The 25,329-nt window shown below is 43.1% G+C and overlaps 1 protein-coding gene across 3 annotated transcripts in view; it reads left to right on the top strand.

Annotated features, from left to right (window-relative positions):
* The window catches only part of TENM2 (teneurin transmembrane protein 2), a 926,033-nt gene that overhangs the window by 709,077 nt on the left and 191,627 nt on the right, over nucleotides 1-25,329 (top strand). For 2 of the 3 annotated variants that reach the window (XM_045901687.3, XM_045901680.3), the window contains exons 6-7: nucleotides 4,486-4,608; nucleotides 17,224-17,429. In XM_045901687.3, the coding sequence (XP_045757643.1) occupies nucleotides 4,486-4,608; nucleotides 17,224-17,429 (329 nt within the window). The remainder of the gene's footprint in view (nucleotides 1-4,485; nucleotides 4,609-17,223; nucleotides 17,430-25,329) is intronic. The other variant, XM_045901693.3, reaches the window with a different exon arrangement.

The following is a 25,329-nucleotide window of genomic DNA, read 5'->3' as shown; positions in this document are numbered from 1 at the left end:
TCAGTGGGGGTGACTCACATGAGGGAGAGGACCTCCCAAACTCATTTCACTTCTGACCCTAGGATGGTCTGAACAAGACCTTTTGGGGATGCACTGCTAGAGCATTTGTGGGGAGCAAAAGCGGGGACCACCCCACTGCATCCAAGGTGTCTCGTTGAAGAAAATGTAAGTTGATGAGGCCAGTGTTCACCCAAAATCTTGAGACTCTCTAAGTCTGAATCTGAGAGTGGATCACAAATATTTTATGACATAATATTTAAAGAGCTATTTGTGTTGTTGCTGTTCATAGAAGCAAGGGTAGTGACCCTAAGTACGGAGCAGTCCTAACTTCTCCTGGCTGGGTTTTAGAAAGGATCCTGACTGAATAAATAAATAACTTGAAGGAATGAATGCACAGATGCCCGTTGTGTAAAATGGGATGTCTTACTGTACTTACACGGTAGTCCTTCTCTGCGGTTTTGCTTTCTGAGGTTCAGTTACCCGTGGTCAACCGTGGTCTGGAAGCAGATGGTGCGCCTTCCGATGCGTGGTCAGAAGGTCAGTAGTGGCTTAATGCTATGTCACAGTGTCCGCGCCATTCACCTCACTTCATCTCGTCACGTAGACATTTTATTGGCTCATACCATTGCAAGAAGAAGGGCGAGGACAGAACAGTGAGATACTTTAAGAGAGAGACCACATTCACACAACTTTTATTAGGGTATATTTTTATAATGGTTCTGTTTTATTATTTGCTATCATTGTAATCTCTTACTGTGCCTCATTTATAGATTAAACTTTACCATAGGAGTGTATGTAGGGTTTGGTACTGTCTGCAGGTTTAGGCATCCACGGGGGGGGTCTTGGAACGTACACCCCATAGGTAAGTGAGTGGGGGCTGTGGTAAGTGAACGTCTCAGTCAGGGAAGTCTCAATAATACTGTTAAAACAAAGAACCCCAAACTCCCAGCGGCTTATAGCACTAACAGTTTATTTCTTCACTCACACTGTGTCCTCTCACGGGTCAGCCATGGCTCTGAGCCATGTTATCTTCACTCAAGACTGAACCGTGGCTGACCATGTGGCAGAGTACAAAAAGGCATATAGAGTGTGTGCTGCTGGGTCACGTGGCCACATCTGAATCCAACAAGATGAGGAGATAGATATAAGCCCTTCATGAAGGGGTGCAGAATATAGAAGATGGTCATTCATCAACCACAGTGAGGTGATCATGAGTTTCAAGAAAGAGACAAGGTTTGCTGAGATCACATTGCCAACCAGAATTGGTACCCAGATCACTGTGAAATATGAAGCAGATAATCACTTCCCACTGTAATCTTCCTCTGATTCTGAAATCCCCCCAGTGATCAAACCTCATAGTCAATAGTTTCTTCATCTGTGAAATGGGGATTAGGACAGTACCAACCTGAATGTAAGCCGTGAATCTTGATGAAAATAGAACCCATAGAGCATCTCCTACAGTGCTGGCCAGAGAAGGGGTTCGGGGACTGCAGCAGGCATTGATAAACCCTCCTCTGTGCACACCCATCCCTATTGCTGCCAGCCCTGTTGTATGCCACCCTTCACACCTCTGTGTTATGTGTTTTTGATTTGTGAGAGTATAATGTCCTGCAGTCCGACCCCCTGTATCTGCCCCCATGTGTCATTATCTATTCTAATAAACATTGATGGAGTGCCTTCTAGATTCGAGACCCTCTGCTAGATCTTTGGAGGTGTTGTGGTTGCTTGACCTCTCCCACTGTCCCGGTCCCTTAGCAGCCCTTATTCCCCCTGGAAAGGGAAACCTTTTCAGAAGGTAAAGGGAGAGATGGATGGAGGGATGGATTTCTCAGCCCCAGCCTTAGAGCAAATCAGTAGCAGAATAAGAAACAGATTTCTCATTAGTCAGGAAACTCATTTACTTCACAGCTCCCCTGCGTCTTTATCCTAAGGACAGTTTAGTCCATCCCCATAGGCTAGAAAGATATTCTCATTTTCTTACTCAAGTAAGAGAGAAGGAATAGCTGATCAAGAAAAAAAAAAGTACAAACAAAAGCCTGTTTCAGCCTCCCTCCCAAAAAAACAAAAGAAGGTGGTTATACCCCTGATATAATTCTCACTTATTTACTTAACATTCAATTCAACAACAGAAAATATGCCCGAACTTGAGTTTCATTTTTGTTGCCTCGTTTCTGCTGGGACGACAGAGCTTACGCTCAGCAGATTTGGCTTTTCCCCTTTTATCTCCCTCTCACTTTCTTATTTTTCTTTTCACTTCTGGGAGCTGTCTGAGCAGTTACTTGTATACTCTGACCCTAACCCTTCTCACCCCATCTCTAGTCTTCTTGTTCTCAGAATGCTTTTTTTTTTTACTTTTTAATAAAGAGATGCTATGGAACCCAAAACAAAAAGGGAAGGGCGAGCATCTCTGAAAACAGAGAGAACACGGTTTCATGAATGCCCTCCTTCTGCGCAGTAAGATGAGGGTATTGTCTGCTTGCTGTTCTCTCAAAGTTGACGGTCGCAGTATATTCCTCACCTTGGAGGGCCAAGATGGGGTATTAGAAGAGAGGAACAGCTTTGAAAAAAGATTTCACACTGATGGGGCCCTGGGGAGGTTGCCATTCTTGCCTGATAGACCCACCGCTTCCTTCTGTAGATGAGAAAATCCGAGCTTTGTTAGGTCCAAGCCCCAGCTGCACCTGCAGTGCCTGTCTTAAAACACAGGGAGACCCTCCGTGAATGAGCCACCCCTCCACGGCCGCAGCAGGCTGGCTCCAGGCAAGCCCCAAGAACCCGCGACATTAAAAAAGGAATCATTTTAAAATAGCTAATTCCTTGGCTTCCTTCACCTGGTAATTACAAATCAGAAGCTATCGTTATCTTGAGGCAGCCAAGGTTAGTTCTCATTTCCTGACCTCTGTACAGTGAAAATATGTCATTATTTGAGGCAATAGAATCCGGTCTCTTCAAGCGAGTGACCTACATATAACGGATAAACTGCAGGAGAAAATTAGGTGTTGCCTTGACAGAAAGTGTACAGTAAATGTCACTTATTCTTATTAGTATCTATCATCTCAAAGAGTTGCCTTGCACGTCAAAGTAATGTATAGGGGGGAAAAAAAACAACGTGGTTCTGAGATGGGGAAGTATGTAAGAAAAAAAGCAGACATACACCCAGGGACACCTTGGCACCTTAATCTGCGGCCATCAATCTGAGCTGTATTGTTTGAAGATGGGTTTTTAACCTTAATAGAATGCAGCCTGACTTTAAGTGTTGGTAGGCATGCAGAATTAATTGCTGTGTGAACAATTTCCTAAGCATTGTTAATTGCGTCTCCTGTGGTTAATTGTTTCTCCCATCCCGCACCGTACTCAGAACCTTTCCCTGTCAACAGCCCTTTCTCTCCTGCAGTGCCAGAACCGGAGGCACAGCACCAACCTGTGTCCGGTTGGAATGCCAGACGTATTGTTGGAATGGGCGATGTGCAGGGGAATGAACTCCTTATTTATTTGCAAATGAAGCTTTTCTTAGATGGGGACTTTGAAAGAATACAGGTGTTTGGGATTTGCCTTTCACGCCACGTCTCCTTTGTGAAAACAACTCACCCAGAACCATGGGAGATGGGGTGAATTGAGCTTGCTAAACCACCTGGGAAGTGGGGAGCTGGCACAGGGTGATGAGGAAGACCGGAAGGAAGGAAGGAAGGAAGGGAGTTTGTGTCTGGAGGGGTGCAGTGCACAGGGGAGTAAAGCAGGAGTCCGACAGGCTTGCCTCCTTAGCACAGCGCCTTGGCGCTCTGGCTCATTCTGTTCTGTGGTAAAGTGCGGGGCTGGGTGTGGGGTGTGAGAAGAAAGTGTCATTGGAGCATTTTCGGGAAAGGACCCCGTTCCACCAGCACCCCCAAGCTTTTTCCACAGTGGGCTGAAAGGTACCCACTCGGCGGCAGAAACGGTGAGAAAGCTTGGAATGCAAAGGTCTGACAGGCCCTGCGGCATTGCTAATCCAGTGTCGCTGCGGTCCCACCAGCAGACAGGTCCCGCTTGGGTAGCCTCGTTTTGAAGCTGATTTATGTTTTGAGTAGTTTGGGCGAAACTATCCTTGCCAATGCCCCCGGACCACCAGTCTAAAAACAACCGCGTCCACAGTGTGGGAGAGGCTGCACATGATGGAGCAGAATCCTTGACAGTGATTCCAAAGGGGCATTTCCCCCTCCTTGGTAGCACCATTCAGAAGGTCTGAGCCAGGGTGTCTCCTACCTCCTCCGCCCACCACCGGGATCCTCTCCCGCAAGGCTGTGAACAGACGCACAGAGAGAGGAGTCCTTACCACCCAGATCTCCTTGCTTTCCGTATTTAGCTAATCCCAGCGGCCTGGGGCAAGCAGGTTTTGAACTGCAGCTTCCTTAAAAGGCAATCACTTGGAAAAAGCACCTGGCCCTCCCCCTTGACATTTGCATTGCTGAATTATCTATTCATATTGTCATTACTTTGTCTCTCCTGCAGCAATGCATCTGCTCGGACTCAATTGGCAACTGCAGCCAGCAGATGGACACACCTTTAACAATGGGATAAGGACCGGCTTACCAGGAACTGATGATGTGGCGACAATGCCATCTGGAGGCAGAGGTGAGGTTACAGCTGCTGCGTGCCCTCTTGAGGTCACGGGAAAACTCAGAGCTCCCACCAGCGGGCTCAGGTTTTCCAGCCCAAGTCTTGGAAGGTACGCGAAAAGGAAAAGAAAGCGGGGAACAGAATCCTCGCCTTTCCTAGGTGCCCCTATTCAAAGCTGTTTGCTGTTCCTGTCTGTTAGCTGTGTCTGGCTGGAGTCACTGAGAGCTGACACGGTGACTTCGCAGTGCAGTGTGCATACCTATGCTATCTGGAGCGACCTGAAAGCCTCCCAAGGCCCAAGCGGCAGCCGCAGGAGAAAGTCCTGCCTCATCAAGAAAGCCGAGAGCGGCAGGCTGCACATGCCACTGGACCAGAGCCCTCTCCCCAGAGGAGAGAGGCAGCCTCCCCAGGGAGGAAGTGCTGTCTGGCATGAAAGAGAAAGATTCTGAGCTGTTCCGCTTTAGGAGAGAATAGAAAAGAGTTTTGACAACTGGGGAACAAAGCTCCTCTTCTCCGAATGGTAAAGGGGACAATGGAAATGTTTATTGAAGCAATCAAGCAACTGTATTCTTGCAGGAAAAAAAAAAAGGTGCTAAGAGGAAGAGGGAAAACAGGAGGGGGGGGCAGAGGGACATGGGGCAGTTAATAAAACCACAGCAGTCAATGGCACAGCAAGACACACGAGGCATGCTGGGCCCGCGGCAGGCTGCGTTTAATTCAGGACGGAAATCACCAACGGGAGAGATGGCATGGAAGGACTTCTCCAAACACAGACTCTTCCACTCTGCCTCTTAGCCCACTGGGCAGTTTACCCCCACATTTCTGAAAATACCCCACAGAGATATTTCAGAGACAAGAAAGGAAGTAACGTTTATTGGGCACCTGGTGTGTGCCAAGCTTAGCATTGCCTGACTTCAACAGCTTTAACGGGAGGGAAATCATCTCAGGGAAACTGAGGCCCAGGGTGTTTTAGAATCTTGCCCCAAATCAAACATGTAGGCCTGGTACGAATTTAAACTCAAGTCTGTGCCTTGTGCATCTTTGGGCAAGATGTTGGCGTTTCCCTTAGCTCAGTCATTTTCCACAGAGAAGATTCCAGAATTCATCTTCCCTTAGAGGTGTATGTGAGTCATCCTGAAATGCTAATGTTACTTAAATTATTCTCCCCGGAGTTGTCCTAATGGCTTCCAGTGTGACTTTTTTTGTCTTTTTATCTAATCTTTAAGAATCGCTTTACTCGTCTATCCTAATCATAACACTAAATTACCTTTAAGGAAGCATGAAAAGTTTTATCTGAGGATGAAATTATATGCCTTCCATTATCAGGTAACTAAAACTAGACCTAAAAATGGAGAGTGTATTTTGCCTTAATGGACCGTGTTCTACCTTAACTGACCAAAAAGCCCAGAGCCGGATCTGTTGGCCTCCTATGTGCAGTCCGTTCCCCTCCAGTACTTGACACCATCTGCAACTCCCATTTCCTTTATGACAGTGGTTCTCTGCGGCACGTTTTTGGCCCTGAGGGAACATTGGGCGTGAGTCCGAAGACTTCTTTGGGTGTCCCAATGAGAGGACGTGCAACTGGCATTTAGCAGGGGGAGGCTGAGCTGCAGTTAAACATCCTGCAGTACATAGGATGTCCCCTACGGCGAAGAGCGATACTGCCCAAGAGGTCCACAGTGCTGCTCTTTGAAAAACGCTGCTTTAAGGGGGTCTCTGCTTTGTTTGATCCATAAAGGCACTTTAATCTGCAAGTCAGCAGCGCCCTGTCCTTTGAGAAGAATGCAGAACACACATTTGAAAGTGAACATGCATATGTGCTTATCAGGCACAGGGATATATTTCATGTGTGTCTACATTCTGAAGTTACATACAAATGCTTTTTAAATGGCATCCTTTACCAAAGAGAATCACTGATAGACATTAACTTCGGTAAATTAAGGTCAGCCGCTCTGCGCATTCGTGATTAAGCTGTGTTTCCAACTGCCACCCCCACTTGAGCATCCCACACCAGCAAGACAGAAGATTCCTGCACAGAACAAGTCCTAACTAAGAGTACGGTGCCTCTAAATTAACAAATGAAGAAACACTTTCCATGGTGTCTTTGGAAAGACCAAAATTTTCCCCCTCTGATGCAACGTGCTCTTGAAAATGTTGTGTAAGTCGTATAACATCGCCAGTTCTTTTCCAAATGAGTTAGGAGACAGGGAAGTGGTGGCCAAATTGTTGTCCAATGAATTTTGTCAATAGGACTCTTATGAAAAAGTGTGAGAATTTAAAATCGCTTAAACTTGAAAGAAAACTGGGAACATCTCCTTTCTGAACACCAAAATAGTACTCTTCTTAAGACTGAAGATAGCAGATCTCTTAAGCTGTTGTAAAGTTTGGTTTAAAAAATAACTAGAAAGATTTTCGTTTTCTCACCCCCACCTACGTCTTCTTTTAAAAAGTGATCCCAGGTTTCAGTTTCTTTACGCAGGGACCTCCCTCCTCCCCACTCCCCAATTCTATACATTTAGATAACCTGAATCGATTCCAATCGACTAGTTTTCCAGTGTTTCAAAGAGACAATCAAGATATATTGGCAATAAGTTAATTAAATAACACCCCCTCCATTTTTTTCTGGTATACAATAATCCTTCACTCCGATAATGTTTTAATCAAGATACACCACACATTGCCAGGGAGGTTAATCTTATTAAGCAATTACTGGGTAAGTATCCAGCAGAAGCAAATTAAAATGTAAGCAAAACAAGGGTATGTGAGTTCCATCTAAGATGGCACATCGATAGAGATTTCATTACTTGGTCTTTAGAAGTGTTTACATTGCTCAGATTTGGAAAGGAGTCTAATAGACAGGGCAGCCTACACACTCTGATATGTTAGTGGAAACAAAGCACTTGATTAATTAGTTAGGAGAGTATGTTCTCTGGGCTTTGTCTTCCCTTTTCCATTTGTTGGTGTTCATCGTTTATTTTTTCTCCATTCTCTCTTTCAGTTAAACCTTAACGTGGTTGGTTTGGTGGTTGGGTTTCACATCAAGAAAGGGAAGCCCACAGAATGCCAGAATCAGTCACCATCTCGAGTGTATTTCTACGTTAAAAGGAATGAACTCATACATCTTCATTACAAGAGCACAGAGCACTTTTTCTATAGATCTGGGATTAGATAAGGCTTGAGAAGGAAGATTCAATACAGTGTTCTGACCTGGTCAGATAACATAAGGGAATCCAGTTTGACTGGCTAGGCCCAGAGGCAAAGAATACAAGAGCTTTTAAAGGGCACATCATATGTAGCCAATTTGTGCACTGATCTTAAGAAAGAATAAACTCCCAAGTAGAATTTCATGGATCATTCTCAAAACCTATCACTCATTTTAAATTCAAGGTGTCCCCTATATCAGGGGTCAGCAAATAACATCTCATGGACCAAATCAGGCCAGTCACGTGCTTTTGCAAACAAAGTTTTATAGGAGCACAGCCATGTTCATTCATGGCCTATGGCTGCTTTGCACACAACAGTGGAGCTGAGTGGATGCAACAGAGATGAGATGGCCCACTAAAGCCTAAAGCATTTGTTATCTGACCCATTATGGAAGTTTGCCCACCGCTCGGTATCCTTTGCAAACCCATTTCTATTTCCCTTGGACTGTTGTGCAACTATAAATTATAGGAGATGAGGCAGAAGAGTCCAAACTCCCAATATATCAGCCTTTCCTTCTTGACCAAGTGATGGGCACATTTTTGGTAACATTCCATCAACAGATCCTCTGTAATAGAAGACTCTAGAGTTAGTCCAGCTGGTTGTAACCGCCAACTCCATCACTTAGCTGCAGGAACACAAGCGGGTCACGTGTTCTCCCTCAGCCACCAGTTCCTCATCTGTAAAATGGTACCCCTTACCCTCTTGGCATCCAGTATAAGTGAGACGATGCTTATAAAACACAGTGTGTGGTATCAGGCGCTTAATAAGAGATTCATGAATATTAGCTGTCACTGACATCATCGTGACATGTCTCAGTGGCTCCATTTAACAAGCGTCCCCGGGCTGCCACTTCTTATGAGGCGTCGTATTTTCCAAAGGTGAAGGCTGCCTTCAGAATGTCAAGATAGACCATCGTTCTGCTTCATCTTTTTCCTTCACCTTCTAAGAATTAGAACAAACCCAGATGTGAAGACTTCTTCCCAAGCATTTGCTTGATGAGGTCGGTGGGAAGCAAGAGTTCCCATTCAAAAGGGCCAATGTGCAAAACAAGCTGGCCCGTCCCCCACAGCATTATTTGTCTCACTGCAGCTCATGTTCTATCACTGCCAGCCTGTCTGTTTTAAGCCCCACCATTCTCGGTTTATAACTCAGCTGTAAACATTTATTTGTGCCTGGAGCACATTTCTTTCCTACCCTTTGGAAAAAAAAAAAAAAATCAGAATTTCCAGATGGTATGCAAGTTGGGAAAAAATGGCAAAGACTGTTATTCTGTTTAGAAACATGTTTTTCTACACTTGCCCTTTCAGCAAAAACTTCATAATGATTTTTACTAGTTGGCTTAATGCATGGTACTAGGAGCCAGATTACCAGGGAGGTTGGTAATTCTTCCTCTGGCTCTTGTCAGCCTCTCAATGAACACAGCCCAGGTTTCAAAATGATCACTTCCCTACATGGGGCTTTTTCAAAGTCAGTGAAGTTCCCAGAAGGGCGAGGGGTGGTTGTGTTTGAGCCAACCATTATAATACTGCACGTCTACTGGCAAATAAACCAATAGCCCACTCACCAGTGCAACAACTCCTCTTATCTTGGAAGCCATCTTACTCTCCTGTTACAGATGAGTATTGCTTAAGCACCTCAGCTTGGTGATTTTAGCTTCTGACTGCTACCCACCACCCCCTTCTAAGTTATATAGTTTCTGTTGGACATGACATCCTCATGGCTTGACGTGGGTATTAACAGCAAGATAATCAATTTCCCTCCCTAGTGCATTTGTCCTCACTTGCGTTGGCACATTTCTCTTTCAGAGTTGACTTGTACACCCACAGGGTGGTCTCCATTGTCTGCTTGGATACACACCTCTTTGTGTGTCTTGTACTTAGCCCAGCATCTGAAAAGCAGTCAGCGTAGTGGTTAGATACATGGGGTCTGGAAGCAGTCGGACGTGGCTTCTGATCCCAGCTGCACCACATTAGAGCTGTGTGACCTTAGGCAAGTCACTGTATTTTCATGGTCCCCTAATCTGAAAACTGGAAAAATCATAAAGGTATCGGGAGATTACATGGCAGCAGTAACCACTCAGTAAATGGTAGCTGCTATAAATAACTCTAATAAACTGAACTACATATTAATGCAGAATCATGTTCACCTGAATGGTCAGATATATAAATGCCAGTTAACACCCTTAGTGGCCAAGAGTTGGCCATTTTTATCGAAGGTGACAAATTGGGGTTTCAAAAGGTGTAAAGGCCACATGTAGTCCCAAGCACTGAAGGATTTTATAAAAATCATTATTGCTGTGCAATGTTGTGAATACATCACGGGAGCAGTGAATGCTTGGGATACGAATCTATTCCTGAGGAATAGCCAGCCAGCAGCAGGGTGAAGGCTGATGGGTTGCCGATGACTCAGACGAGCGTTAGTGTAAGGCAGTGAATCTAATGTCCCTAGGAGAATCTTTTTGCCTATTTCTTGGTTAAACAGAACCTTCAGATGGTTGTCCTGATTCCCAAATAAATGGAAACAAGGTGTAATGACTGAAGCAATATTCTGAATTCAACTTTATTTGCAATAGATAAAACTATGTGAGGCAGAATAATCTGCAAGGCAGATTTATGCCGAGGTGCCTCTGGAGTTCGGTTAAGTTTAGGAAGTATTAATATGAGGCTTCATTTCCCTGGTATGACTATGAGTCTGTTCCCGTTATCACTTGTTTGGGGAATAGTCTAGCTGTTTCCATAAATGAATTATGGCAACATTTTCTGAAATGATTATCTCCCAATGTGGCTATGGAAGGCTGTCGTTTTGCTTGACATCAGTCTTATTTAACTGGTTGGAATTTTCGGTACACGTTTCTGAAATAGGCACTAGCTTCACATTTACATGAGCAATCTTCCGTGGAGCTAGAGAGGTGGCCCAGCCTGTAAAATTGATCATTAGAGTGTTGCCTCAAAACTTCCAGAAATCTCATCTTTAAGCTGGAGATGAACCAGCCAGGACCATCATGAAGGGTCTGCTTCTTAGGGCCACATGATCATCCTCTCCACTTTTTGTCCTGCAGCTCCTAGGTAGGGAGCAAAGTTTGACATGGAAGCCACGGTTCAGGGAGCTACAGGCGGGACCCAGTCCTACTTGCCGGGGCACCATGTTCAGTCACTACCCAGAACCCAAGGCTGGTGGCCAGACTTTCGGTGGATGATTGTGGAATGGCTGTTTAAGTCTTCTTCTCCTAAGGCGACCAATCCCAGCCCACACAGGGTCCACGGGACCTTGCCCTGCTGTCCAGACAAGGGATCAGGGGAGTATGACATACATCCCAGCTTTTGATGTTGACCAAAAATTACCTAGTGCTGTAGTAGATGCTTGACAAATGTTTGTTACATGAAGTATGAGTGAATGACCTACACAGCATTGCTCAGGACGTTCATTAGTCATTATTAAATCAAGAAAGTCCGGCAGCTTTTTGCTAATGCAGGCTGCACAGAGTTGTCCACCTGAGAAGCCGCTAGAATATACATCAACACCTGGAGTTTGGAGCATATGATCTTGTGACTTTGTTTTCTCTCTCCTTAGCAGCTTCCTTCATGTGGCAGGTCCCTCCCTGTCTGCAGACATACTGATCACTCATTGAGTACTGATGTCAGCTGCCCTGGAAAGTGGCTTCCTGTTTCACTGAGTCCTATCCCACCCCGTGGCCCTTTTTTAGTTCATCGTGCCTACACTAAGCAGCCTACATCTTAATTAGACCATCACAAATTGATATTCCAAATCTGCGATAAATATTTACGGCTGTGCATAGGCAGCACAACACCTGGGTAGAAAGCTGTAGACGAAACCACAAATTGGGTCCTGCATATGTTACCCTGGTTAATCCTCAGGAGCAACCGCATCGTACAGATGAATAGACAAACCCAGAGAGGGGCAGTGGTTAGCCCAAAGGCGCACAGCTCGTAGTTGTCGGAGCTGGGATTCAAAGCCAGGGCTGACGGCTCCACTGTGCAGCAGGCCTCCTGAGGTCTCCAGTCTTCTCCATAAGGGCATCCACACTGGGGGAGGGCGGGGAAGATAGAAACCTTAATTACTTTGTTTCCTGTTGTCTGTCTCTCAATGGCACCCTGTTAGGGATTAGCCATGTTTATGGTCCTAGAATAGCTAGCAGGGCCAGGGGAAGCCCAGGTTCAGACCCTCCTTTGTGGGACTGGGAGCCTGGCTCAGGGTGCTGATCTCTTTGACCTTCGAGCGCAGCCCAGACCTTCACTCCTGGGCACCAGCCCAGGGACTTGCCCTCCCGAGACAGAGTCACAGGGATGGTTCCCCACACGGGCTCCAGCAATTTAAAAAGCCACCTTTCCTTTTTATCTCTTTTGAGGCAGTGTTGGCATCACATTTTTTTTCTTTTTTGTTCTTTTTAAAATTAAAAAGAAGTGTGAGTTCTGCACACTCATTTTAAAGATGTTTTGTTAAGTATATAGGAAAAGCTTTTTTCCCATGGCTATAAAGAATGTCAGTGTAACAGTTGGCAAATTTGAATCAGATCTATAAATTAGAAATAGAAATAGAAATTAGAAATAGCATTGTATCAATGTTAACTTTCGGTTTTGGAGAACTGTACGATGGTTCTGAGAAAGAATATCCTTGCTTTTAGGAAAAACGCATAGAAATATTGGGAGGTAAAGGAACAGTCTTCTGTAACTTAGTCTCAATGTTTCAGCAAAAAAATAGAATGATGGAACAAATGTATATTAAATTTATGGTATTTGGGTGAATGATATGCAGGACTTCCTTATACTATTTTTTTAATTTTTCTGTAAATCTGAAATTATTTCAAAATGAAGATTTTATATATAAAAGTATGTATTTGTGGACAGTAGTGAAAATTCCACTTTGCAAAAGCATAATTCAGTTGCATATCTGAAGAATTCAGTTTGAAAGTAGTCACTAGCTTTTAACAGTAACGGTAACATGTTAAATGAATTTAATTTATTAAAAGTGAAATCTCCTTCACTTGCTCATAGCCCCTGCTCCCTCTCGCAGGCAACATACACACACACACACACACACACACACTCTCTCTCTCTCTCTCTCTCTCACTGTTTGTAGCATGTACCCAGAGATGACCCCCCAGTCGGTAGAACACAGTAGACTCCAGTAGAATGCCCCTTAAGATATCTGTGGGTCCATGTAGTTCAGGACACTGAGACCTTGAGAGCAAGATGGGCCTCAAACTAGCCAGCTGCTTAGTAGCAAGGAGGGGAGTTCAACCAAAGAGTTCATTTACACCCCTATTCCCTTCCACAAAAGGGCCAAGGTCATTAAGTATGAGGATTAGGACCCATGGCTTTTGGTTATTAATCTAAGGACCTTTCCACTACATTTCAGCTCCCCTGGTTTCGCTTATTTATTTATAAGGTTTTACACAAAAGATAAATTAAGAGTTTACTCGTGATTTTTGGAAAGGATCCACAAGGAAGGTTCCTTTAAATAGTAAATTTCCCCATAAAGCTTTAGAGCTTTCGATTTTATTTAGGGAAAAAAAGTCAATTTATATGCAACTTTTCAAAATAAATCTTCCTTAACACTCCCGTTTTACCTAGTAGTGGCAGGGGTTATGTTAAAACCCCCCATCAGATGGACAAGTAAAACTTGATTCAGTTCAACAAGCATTTATAAATCACCTACAGTTTGCCAGGTGCAAACCACAGAGAACCCAAAGATGCATTTGCCGTTCTGCCTGACCTCAGGAAGTACAGTGTCTAATACAAGAGACTTAGAAAGGCAGGCAAGATCAATGATAGGACCGAACAACAGGTGCTGGACCCCACAGAATACCAAAGTGTAGATGCTATGAACACTGAGAGAAGGAGCCTATTTGTCTGGTGGTAGGAGTGAAGGCGGGGTGAAAAGAAAAAGAGGGCATCAGTACAAAGGTGCGCTTGAGCTGGACCTTAATTTCAGTGCTACTCAATAAAGCAGGTTTATCAATAAAGTAAGCTAATTGATAAAGTGGCCATACCAGCTTCTGGAAAGTCCTACCAAAAATCAGTAGTGGGAACAGATCCTGACTACCAATTTCACACTTGTTCCCATAGTTAAGTCGATGTCAGTAGAATTCGACACTCTCTCGATTGATGGGTATGCAGATAAATAGATGTATATATACATGTATGCATATATACGTACATATATATTACATATCCATATGATGTTTCTTTCTTTTAGAAAATCCTTTACTCTACAAAGAAAGCTAGGTGCTTTCCCCTTATAGTTTTTCATTTTTTTAATTTAATTAAACGGAACTAACTAGCATTTATTTTGCAATTATTATGTGCTAGGCCCTGTACAAGCCCTCCTTTGTGTACTCCCATTTGTTGCTCCCACCCTGTGAGACAGTTACTATTTTCATTTCCATTTTACATTAAAAAAAAAAAAATGGAGGCCCAGAGAGGTTAAGCAAATTGCTAGAGGTCACACAGCAAGGAAGAACCGGAGACAGAATTTTAACCCAGCCCTGTCTGGCTGCAAAACCTGTACTTCATCACCCACATGCACTGCCTCCTTTAGTGGATGGGACGTGAAGGAGGGGAGCTATGGAACCCTAGGAGGAGGTGTGAACACTGAAAAGGCAGCCTGTCCTCACTGGTAGTAGCAGCTCATTTACCAAAGGCAGTGTCCTGAAGTTGGGTCTAGTGAGAGAACGGGTATCCTACTAGTATACGAACCAAACCCCTGAGGCTCCTTGTCTGAATTTCTCCAGAGCAACTGCCCTCCAGCAGCTGGCTCCCTTGCGAATCTCTTGCATCCTCATTTGGCTTGACATTATCAAAATCCGTTTCAGTTTCAGCAGTAGATTAGCGGGCTCATGGGTGCTGATTTCCTGCTTCTTTTTCATATCCTGTCATTAACCCAGCAACCCCTGAAAGCCCAACAGATATGAAGGAAAGCCCATCTTATTACGTTTAAAGATGAATAATTTCTTTAAAGTTCTTTTTTATTTTAAATGAATTTCTTTAACTTGTTGCCACACTATGACTGCTGGGGTTACTTTTGGTCTCTAAACTCTTCTTCCCCAGGGGTCCTTGTTATTACACCCCTTCCTTACTGCATCCTTTATATTATAGCCCTTCCCCCAAAAGGCCTTAATGTGGGGGGAGGGGGCAGTGTGCCAACAGCAGCATTTTTAAGCACAAATTAGTTTTCAAATTATAATAATTAGAGCTTCTGATTAATGGGTGATAACAAGTGTTTCCCCCTGGACATGTCATTATTTCAGCAAAATAAACAACATTCTGTTTAGGCTGAGAGCCTTGCAGATAATAATAATAATAATAATAATAATAATGATAGCTAATTTTTATTTAAGACTTATGTTGTGCCTAAAATTATATTAAGAGCTTTGCATGGATTAGCTCATTAAATCCTCATAACAACCCTGTGAAATAAATAATAGTGTCCCAACGATACAGATGTGCAGACTAAGGCACAGAGAGCTGATACACTTAGCAAGTGCCAAAGCTGGGATTTGAACCAGGGAAGTCTCAGCCCAGAATCCCTGCTCTTCCATACTGTGTAGTATTCCTCCCCCTACAGGGAAGTATTCCATGTCCAACATCCACATAACATGTTTGAGGAACAAACCATCTAGTCCCATCTAAAGGTCTGACCCATTCGGGACTTACTAGTTGTTTCTTCTTAACGATATTATGTGATCAAAGCTTCCAAATTTCCCTTAGAAGCCCGTTCTCTGGTTTTATTATTCTAGAGGTCAAGAGTTTCTTTTTAAAGTCCAAATCAGGGTGCCTGGGTGGCTCAGTTGGTTAAGCGACTGCCTTCGGCTCAGGTCATGATCCTGGAGTCCCGGGATCGAGTCCCACGTCGGGCTCCCTGCTCAGCAGGGAGTCTGCCTCTCTCTCTGACCCTCCCCCCTCTCATGTGCTCTCTCTCATTCTCTCTCTCAAATAAATAAATAAAATCTTTTAAAAAAAAAAAGTCCAAATCATTATTTCTCCAGCTTTATTTTAAGCCCTGTTGACTTTTTATTTGACCCATTATTGAGCTAAATAAAAATGAATCATCCCCTCTCTTGTTTAAAAAAAAAAACAACAAAAAACAAAACTTCATACCCTCAAGTCATTCTGCGGTTTTCTTTTATAATTTAGATATGGAAAACCTTCAGAGATCCAAAAATTTCACCCTTCCATTTTACAGATGGAGAAAGTGGCACCAAGGTCATTTATGAGCCTTGTCTTGATGCAGGGGCTAGATAGTAACAGGCAGGGCCGCCAAGTCAGATAGTTCACTAACCCTTCATGCCAGCCTTCAGCAATCCCATGACCTCTCCTGACCGTCCAAACCTTTTGCACTGAATTGCAGCCAAATATAGATAAATATTTTCAGAAAAGCCTGTCTGTTACAGAATGCAGAGGGGAGCTTGATTCCAGTCCTTTGCCCATTGTGCTAAAGAAGTTTTCCGACGCACAAGTCCATCAAAGTGATCGATTACAAAGTGAAAAGACCCCCAGAACTTCTTTCAGAAGTTCCATCTGAACAAATCACTAATGACCATTATAAAGCTAGGTTCCACTTAGATTTTATTCCCACTTAAGGGATCGGGAAAACAAGGCTCTGAGAGATGAACTTGCTTTTTTTTGGGCAACTACTAGTAACTCCCAGCTATTCCTTAATTCTGTGTTTGCAAATAAAACCACCCTCAGGAGTGTAGAAGGTACTGCCTGCTTCATTGTTATTAAGAAATACTCTTTAAAAATAGGTATTTCTGCAACCCCTTTTATTAAAGTTCTGAAGGAAGCCGAGTGTGGACAACCAATATTTTCTATATACGTAATTTCAAATGCAACAGAGGTACATTGATGTCACCATGAAAGAAGTGTGATTTCCACATGGTGCTTAGATCCCTCCCAGGGAAGGAGTCACCCCCAATATTACGTCCATCTGAGATCCAGTCCTTATTTTCTATTGCTATTTACTTTGGGCCAATGTATGTTCACTGTTGCTTCTTCTTTTTTTTTTTTTTTTCCATTTGTAAAAATGTCAGTATATTGGACTTGTTTCTGGCTGGGAAGAATAATTAAAGGCTACAAGAATTAAATTTGGTGCCAAGTTAATATCACTCTTGTCTCCCCTGCTGGTAATTGTACACCCCAGCCCTATTCGAGGTTGTTAGAAGCTTTACACGTACTTCCCAGACTCCAGCTCCTACTGTATTCGATCAGTAAAGAGCAATCACAGAAGTTTGGAAAGCATTGTGCCAGTATTTCACTTGCCCTGGGTTATGAGTTTATACTTAAAGATGAACTTGCCATGAGTTTCATCTTCATTTTTTTTCAATGCCTGGCATGCAAATTAACAGAAATGTAGAACCAACAAATGTGTACTAATGTCACTGACTTGATGTCACTTCCTGTTTTCCAGTGCCCTGGTCATTGAAAAACAGCAGCATAGACAGTGGTGAAGCAGAAGTTGGTCGACGGGTGACTCAAGAAGTCCCCCCAGGCGTGTTTTGGAGATCACAGATTCACATCAGTCAACCCCAGTTCTTAAAGTTCAACATCTCCCTTGGGAAGGATGCTCTCTTTGGTGTTTACATAAGAAGGGGACTTCCACCATCTCATGCCCAGGTATGACCATGCTTGATGGACCTATGAGTTTAAAGAAATTCCCACTCCCTACCCACTAGGATGACTATAATTGAAAGTTGGACAATAACAAGTGTTGGCAGGGATGTGGAGAAATTGGAACATTGGTATATGGCTGATGAGAATACAAAACAGTGCAGCTATTGTGGAAAAGAATTTGACGGTTCTTCAGAAAGTCACAGCTAGAATCACCACGTGACCCAGCAATTCTACTTCTGGGTATATACACACAGAGAACTGAAAATGTTCTTTCTCATAAAAACATATACATGACTGTGCAGAGCAACATTATTCATAATAGCCAAAAAGGGGAAATCACCCAAATGGCCATGAACTGATGAATGGATAAACAAAATGTGACCTATGCATACAGTGAAATATCATTGAACTATAAAAAGGCATGAAGTGTTGTTACATGCTAAAACATGGATGAATCTTGAAAGTATGGTACTAGGTAAAAGAAGCCAGATACAAAAGGCCACATACTGTATGATTCCATTTATTGTCCAGAATAGGAAAACCCATAGAGACAGCAAGGAGATGAGTGATTTCCAGGGAGGGGAGAGGAGGGAATTGAGACTGACTGCTGGAAGGTATGGGGTTTCATTTAGGGGTGATGTAAATGCTCAGGAATTAGATAGTGGTGACGATTGTACAACATGGTGAATATACGAAAAAACTACCGAATTATAAAATGGCATAATTTCTGTTGTATGAATGGTACCTCAAAAAAAAAAAAAGATGACATTCCTACCTGGTGAAGTCAGCTTTGCCAGCCCTGGAGGTTATCCTTGGGCATTTTCATTTCAGGTGTTCTAGTTATTGGATCAATTTATTACAATATCAGTAGGAGACATCCCAAAGCGTTGTGTAAATTAACCAAAATTCAGCCCTTTCTCCGTGATTTCTACTCCTCCCTCTACTGAGTTCCTTGGGACGTCCATGGCACTATGAAAGTGAGATTATCCCCAGTGTTGGGAATGAAGAGATTGGATTAGATTATGGGTTTCATTGTTTTTCCTCTCATCCATCCTTTAATTTGTCCTGGTAGAGATTTTATTATATACACACCACTGGGGACAAATTAACACCCACCTAGCTTGGTTTTCTTTTCCAATAAGAATTGCGTATCCCAAGAAAAACCAAGTAGGGCGTTCCTGCCTCATTGGCTTTCAAATCCAGCAAGTACAAAAAGAAATACATTAGGAAAATACCCCAGTGGAAGGAAAACTTCCTTAACTACTCATTTTATCCAGTCAAAGATGACTTTAAAATGTGTTGGAAAGGTATTCATCTAGAAAATTGAATTGAAAGAATTGAAAGCTCTAAACCCATTGGCAAATGCAAAGGAGTCAGGCCACCATTTCTTTGTCTTTGGCTCATGGCCGACATTGCTCATTGATGGCTGCACTTTTTCCTCGGTGAGCTCAGTGCACACATAACCTCCAACAGAACCCTCAAGGCAACCACTACCAACTGACCAGTGTTGACTCTCAAAATGAAACTTATTTGCAATCCCATCTTTACAACCTGATAGAATCAAAGAATCAATATAAAGGACTAGAGGAGGGCTGTGGGACTTTTTGTTTTGTTTTCTGTTTGTTTTACCATAGACAGCCCAGGCTGTAGGGACCAATGTGTAAAGTGGCAATCAATAAATCCTCCATCCATCCATCCATCCATCCATCCATCCATCCATCCATCCAGAAAAATATTTATTGGTCTAGGCACTGATTATTCAGAGATGAGTTAACATAGCCCCTGACCAAGCAGAACTCCTGATACAAAATTTTTATCTGCTCTTCAAAGAGATTCGCATCCAGAGAAAGAGAGAAAGTCAGCTGAGAGGCGTCCCTATGGCATTTCTGTAACTTCTGGCCAGGCAGCAGGGTGCTGCCCTGGGAAGTTATGCAGATTGTGAGGTGGTGTCCTTGACCCTCAGACTCCACTGATTCTACCACAGCACAGGGAAGGACTTGAGGTGGTGAAATCTGCTTATTGGCCTTATTCGAATAAATATGAACATGCCTCTGGGCACAGCTGAGAATAACTTTCCTCTCAGTCGGTTGGATGCAAGGAGCTTTGCTGGAGAAAAACGCTTCTTCCCGACACTGTACCAAAGCACTGTTAACCCCCTTCCCTTGCATGCTCTGAACAACTAGTATCATGGAAAAGCAAATGATCATGGCAAGTCAAGTCGGTAACTCCCTGGAACTGAGGGATAGTGGACAGCAGGCAGGAACATACTCTGCCCAGTTTCCCTGCTGTTCTGACATTCAGGACTCAAACCCTCAATGACAATGTCTTTTCTTTTGTGGCTACACCACACTGTCCATCTCCTGCCAGGCTAGTGATTGTTCTAGCGGTCGTCCTCTCAAAATAGCTCCACTCCAGGGACAGCCTCATCACAGTTCAAGGGAAGGGAAATGAATAGGCATGGGCTGATGTACGCTGAGGGTTTCAGTCCAGCGGCCAATTTGGGAGTTTAGCGTGCATTAGAGGGTCAAGTAAGTGAGACACAGTGCAGATGCTTAGAAATGCACAAGACAGGTACAATATAGGGGCGCTTCTTAAAAGAAGAAAAAGAGAAAAAACCGACTCCCTACACAGTCTCACATTCAGTCACTGTCATTACGTGCATTCATGTCCATTTGATGAGCTACATTTCCTCGAGGAGACAGTGCTTAGCTCCTTGCAGGGATAGGTGACTAACTCACATCTCGAACCATTATAGAATTTCTCATTTCTATTGGCATATCCTATCAAGGAACATAAGTTCTATGGGGATTGGCAGTCTAGCCAAGGTGACTCATTTGAGCTGGAAAGAAAGAGGAAGAGATGGGGAGGGGGATGACTATGAAATTCTATTGGCTGTGTTGCATGAAATAGCTATGCTTAAATTTTATTGAGTATCATGCTTTGACCAAGAGCCTACAAGGTTTCGTATCCTTGTCCAAGGATATTAAATACAGAAGAGAACCCTTTCTTACCTCAAGAATCAGAGTGAGTCCCAGTTGAATTTTTGAATGTAGCTTTTTACAGCGATACAGAGGCAACGTGGCATGGGGGAGAAAGTCCTGGAATTGGAGAGTTCAGGATAGAGGCCCTGCTTATATGAACCAGGAGATCTTAGACTTTGCCCTTAACCTCTTTTAGCCTCAGTTTGTCTACCTGTGTTACCTGGCTCACAATGCTGTTGTAATTACACCACCACAACAGAGGTAGAATGGGAAAACACTTTGTCCACTAAAGCATAACATAAAGATAGCATATACAAGTGTTTCGTGGTACTAAGAAACTCTGTGTGGCCCTAGCAAATACTGTATATAGATGAGCAATGATGTAAATATAGCTTCTTAAGGTAAAATTAATTTTCTAGTGTGTTTTCCTTCTTATGGAAGAACAAATTGCATTTTCATTGTAGAAAAGAATTTCAAAACAGAGAAACAAAAGGAAGCGAAAACAGCCATAATTTTTACCCCTTTTGGTGAATGTTTACATATGTTTTTGCTATAATAAAATCTATCAGTTTGCAGGGGGGAAAAAAAACTAAGAATCTAAATGGCTTAAAATAACAGAAGCTATTTTTCGTTTACCAGGGGTGATTTTGCCCCCAACGCAGATGCTTGTGGCAACGTCTGGGAATATTTTTGGTTCTCACACAGGGACAGAGTTGCTATTAGCAGCTAGTGGGTCACCCCTAGGGATGCTGCTAAACACGTACGACAGAGAATTATCCCTCCCAGAGTGTCAGTCGTGCTGAAGTTGGGAAACCCCACTTCACACGTTCGCATGGATTAAAGAAGCCTTGGCGCAATATCAGCCTCACTCAAGGACACAGACCTATAGAACCTCCACTCTCAGGGAGATACTAGTTCTGTGCAGCAAAGGAAGGAGAAGGTGGTGAATTCTGGACCCTTCCCTGAAGACTTCTGCTTGGAAGTGACGCATGTCATTTCCGCCTTTGTCTGACGGACCAAAGCAAGTCCTATCCTAACTTCACTGGAGCAGGAAATACAATCTTATGTTGACCCTGAGACATGGAGCACCAGATAAATCCAGGAAAAGCCCTACTGACTTACAATAAAATGTTGAGATACCTGTCCTTGTGGCTAGTGTTTGTGGACACCTTTAATCCTTTCCTGAAAGTCAACCCGTGAAGACTTAATACGAATTGCCAAATTGTCCTTCTGAAAGTTTGCACCAGTTAATGCACCCTAACCTCCTAGCTACCAGCAGCAGGGCATAGGTGCCCATTTTATTTACCTGAATCCTTACATACCCTGAGTGTTTTCATTGTTTAGTCTTTGTCCATTCGAAAGGCAGCTATTATATTGTCTTTTAAATGCAGCATTTTGACACCCTGTATTGCATTTTTTAAGACCTAGACAAAAACAAAAACAAAGTCAATATAAACCAGTTTCAATGGACCAATTCGAATTCTTAACAGGGATGGTGTGTGAGGAAGCCTAGTGCATCTTGCCAGGTAGTTGAAATCAGACAAACTGTGTCAGATTTGCTCAACCTCAGTTCTGGAAAGGAACTTCAGACTTGAAGCAATAATAATAATCTGACCCGGCTACAGTGCTAGGCATCAAAGGAAATTTCAGAGGTTGTTGCCGCAAGTCGGGGTCTTGGGTGGTTAAGGCGGTGAGCAAGTTTGCTTGACAGTTCATCACTGATTGCTACTGATATGTCAAGCCAAGTAAAATCCTTTGTGAGAACAAGTCAATAATTGGCAAATGAGGTACATGATTAACCTGAGACAACAAGATGCTCTTACCGCTTGGGAGCCCTGCTGAGACTCACCTTCTCTACAGTCCTGTTTAGCAAATATTAAAAATGCCTATTTCATCACTCAGACTGATGGAGCCATGAGCCCAGTGACTTCCAGAGGCAACTTGGAAGCAGAGAGTGGGCTTGCAGCTCCAGCAGGTTCTTAGAGGGAGATGCTAGGGATTGTGTGGCACTGAGATAGAAGCAGATGCCGTTGACCCCCCAGGGCTTTACGCTGAGATGTGTCTGTGGGATGGGAAGCAATGCTAGCCACCAGACACATTAAACAATAGGGAACTATTTAAGAGACCACAAATTGCTCCAGGATCATAGGAAATACTCTGGAATCCAGGAGGTGGAGCCTGTGTGGGCCAAGATAAAATGAGCTGAGCACACATTCCTATTTGTCTTCATCAGCAGAAAACCCCTAAATGACATTTTTTAAAGCAAATTTATAGATGGCGATTAGTGATGTTAGCTTTTGCCCCCTTGGGTTTATCCCTTTCAGATTCAGAGCCTTCTTTGAAAATGAACTCTCACTTTTCTTTGTCCCCTTCTCTCTTCCCCAAGTATGTAAACGGCACACAGTTGCAGTCTGAGGTGGGACTGGCTAGGTCCCTGGGACATGGGGACCCTGAGTGCTCTGAGCACCCTGCTTCTCTGCCCATGCTGCCATCTCCACGCCCTTGTGGTGCCCACTGACCGGTCAGATGGGCTCTCCCCAGACTTCCCCCTTCCTGTGGAGTGTGAGCTTCATGCAGAGGGAATACCAGAGTATGACTGTCAGCTTGCATAGTACATCACATAATGATTTAACTTCATTTTGGAGGGAGGCATATTTTTACAGGCATGTTTTTCAGACCTTTCCTTTCCCAAAGAATTTGAGGTATGGAGAAAGAGTTTGTGAAACCAAAAGAGACTTGGTTTCTTCTGTATTGTACTAAAAGTACTTTTGGAAAGGTCTTTCTCAGGAGGCCCCTTGTGATTATCTGGTGCATCCTAACAGGAACCAAAACTGCCACTTCAATGAGTGGGTGCCCTCCTGGGCAGCCACCAAGCAGAGCTAAGGAGAAATCTCCAGGGATGCTTGAGTTTTACAAGACAGCTAGTGTTGAGAGAGGTGCATGGGAGGACACTGTGGATGTTTTTCAGGAAGGGTAATGCTTGAGAACATGGAACTCAGGGAGAAAGACAGAAACTGGAAAGACAAGGATGAGTAAGAGGGGACAGCACCACATTGCGTATTTAGACTGAGTAGACTCTCAGAGGCACTGTAATTCAGGAGCTTGCAAATTTCCTAGGCAAAGACCTTTATCTTCAAGTGAGATCTTATGTAGAACCCCATTAATAAAATGGATAAAAGCAATGATTTTATTAGCATAAATATAGTGTATAGTTCAAATCCGTATTTATTATAATATTAATCTTGGTATATGTATGTTTACTGTTTGTGTAACAGAGAAAAAACTCTACACAGATAGAGACACAGGGAGAGAGACTAAACTCATGAGAATGGTCACCTCTTGGAGTATAATAAAATATTGATCCATAATAAAATATTAACAGTAAAGCAAACTCCCTCCCCATCTCCAGCACAAGCACGAAGATTGGAAATAAATATGACAAATGCTAACATTTATGCATTGGAGTGGTTCAAATACGGATATTTGTTACCACATTCTTTATACTTTTCTTAATTTTTGTAATGTCTCTCTCTTTAAGAAAAATGAATTCATGACAAGCTTGAATCTATTGTGAGTAAAAGAAGAATTAGGAGGCTATGGATGGTGACTATAATCTTACATCACTCAAGATTCAATTTATTTATATACTTTGTTTTGTTTGTACCATTTTGAGAAAAATCACAATGAATATATATACGTAGTTGCAAATCACAACAGTATTTTCTTTAATCATTTCCCTTATGGGCTCTGACTACTCTTCAATTAAATTGATCCACAAGCTTGAAAGAAAAGCAATAGGAAATAATTGTTTCAAGGCTAAATCACTTACTATATCTAACAACAACTTCCATCCCTTGCCTTAAATACAGAAATAGAGAGGTTGCACCCTAAACTGAAAGTTAGCTTCGAAACCTCTGCACTAAAATACACACGCGCGCGCACACACACACACACATATAGATATATACATACACCTATAATATAGATATATATACATACATCTATACATACATGTAACCTTTGTGGGACATGTTACATGTCCATTTGAAATTGCACTCCTGGTTTCACATTCTGGCACAAACTTGTATTTCTGCTCTACATGGCATTTGGTGGAACAGAATCCACCAGTGCATTTGCTTATACAACTTTATCTGAGCAAACACACGCCAGTGTGCATTCAAAGAAAGCCGCTTGCAGATCGATAAGCTTCCTAATAAATGAGAGTTACAGAAGTTCAAGTCTACATTCAGAGATATTTTTTTTTAAAGATTTTATTTATTTATTCATGAGAGTCAGAGAGAGAGAGAGAGAGAGAGAGAGAGGCAGAGGGAGAAGCAGGCTCCCAAGGAGCAGGGAGCCCGATGCGGGACTCGATCCCAGGACCCTGGGATCATGACCTGAGCCGAAGGCAGACGCTTAACCATCTGAGCCACCCAGGTGCCCCTACATTCAGAGATATTAAGAAAAGCTTTATTCCAACATCTTCACAGAAATTAATGGCTTTTAAAATGTTAATTGAAGCCCCTTTCAGGTTAAGGATGTTTCGTACAGAAGCAAAAGTTGTTATAAGACAAAAATATTCATTAATCATCTGATCACTTATAAAAATGTTCTCTACTCAGAGCTCCCTCCCCGTGTAACACTAGTTATGATCGTAATAGTCAGCATTAGCTGGGAGCTCAATGTGCCTGGGACTGTTTCCTGTGAATTATTTTATCCTCACAACAACCCAGTGAGGTAGGCATTGTGAGGAGCAGTCCCATTTTACACATGAAAGAATGGAGAGCCTCAAAACTGGTATGTCGGGGCTGAGCAGTCAGACCCCTCTTTGTTCTCATTTCTGGTAGGCGCTTCTTTCCAGGAGCAGCCTGCACAAAGTACGATGTAAACACCATCGCTGATGGACTACAGTTAAAACTCAT

Source organism: Mirounga angustirostris, unplaced genomic scaffold (assembly GCF_029215605.1).
Source record: "Mirounga angustirostris isolate CCGP_5_RB_7025 unplaced genomic scaffold, mMirAng1.0.hap1 SCAF_7, whole genome shotgun sequence".
In the NCBI taxonomy this organism is placed as follows: Eukaryota; Metazoa; Chordata; class Mammalia; order Carnivora; family Phocidae; genus Mirounga; species Mirounga angustirostris.
The sequence above is the reverse complement of the archived record's forward strand: the minus strand, read 5'-3'. Positions and strand labels throughout refer to the sequence as shown.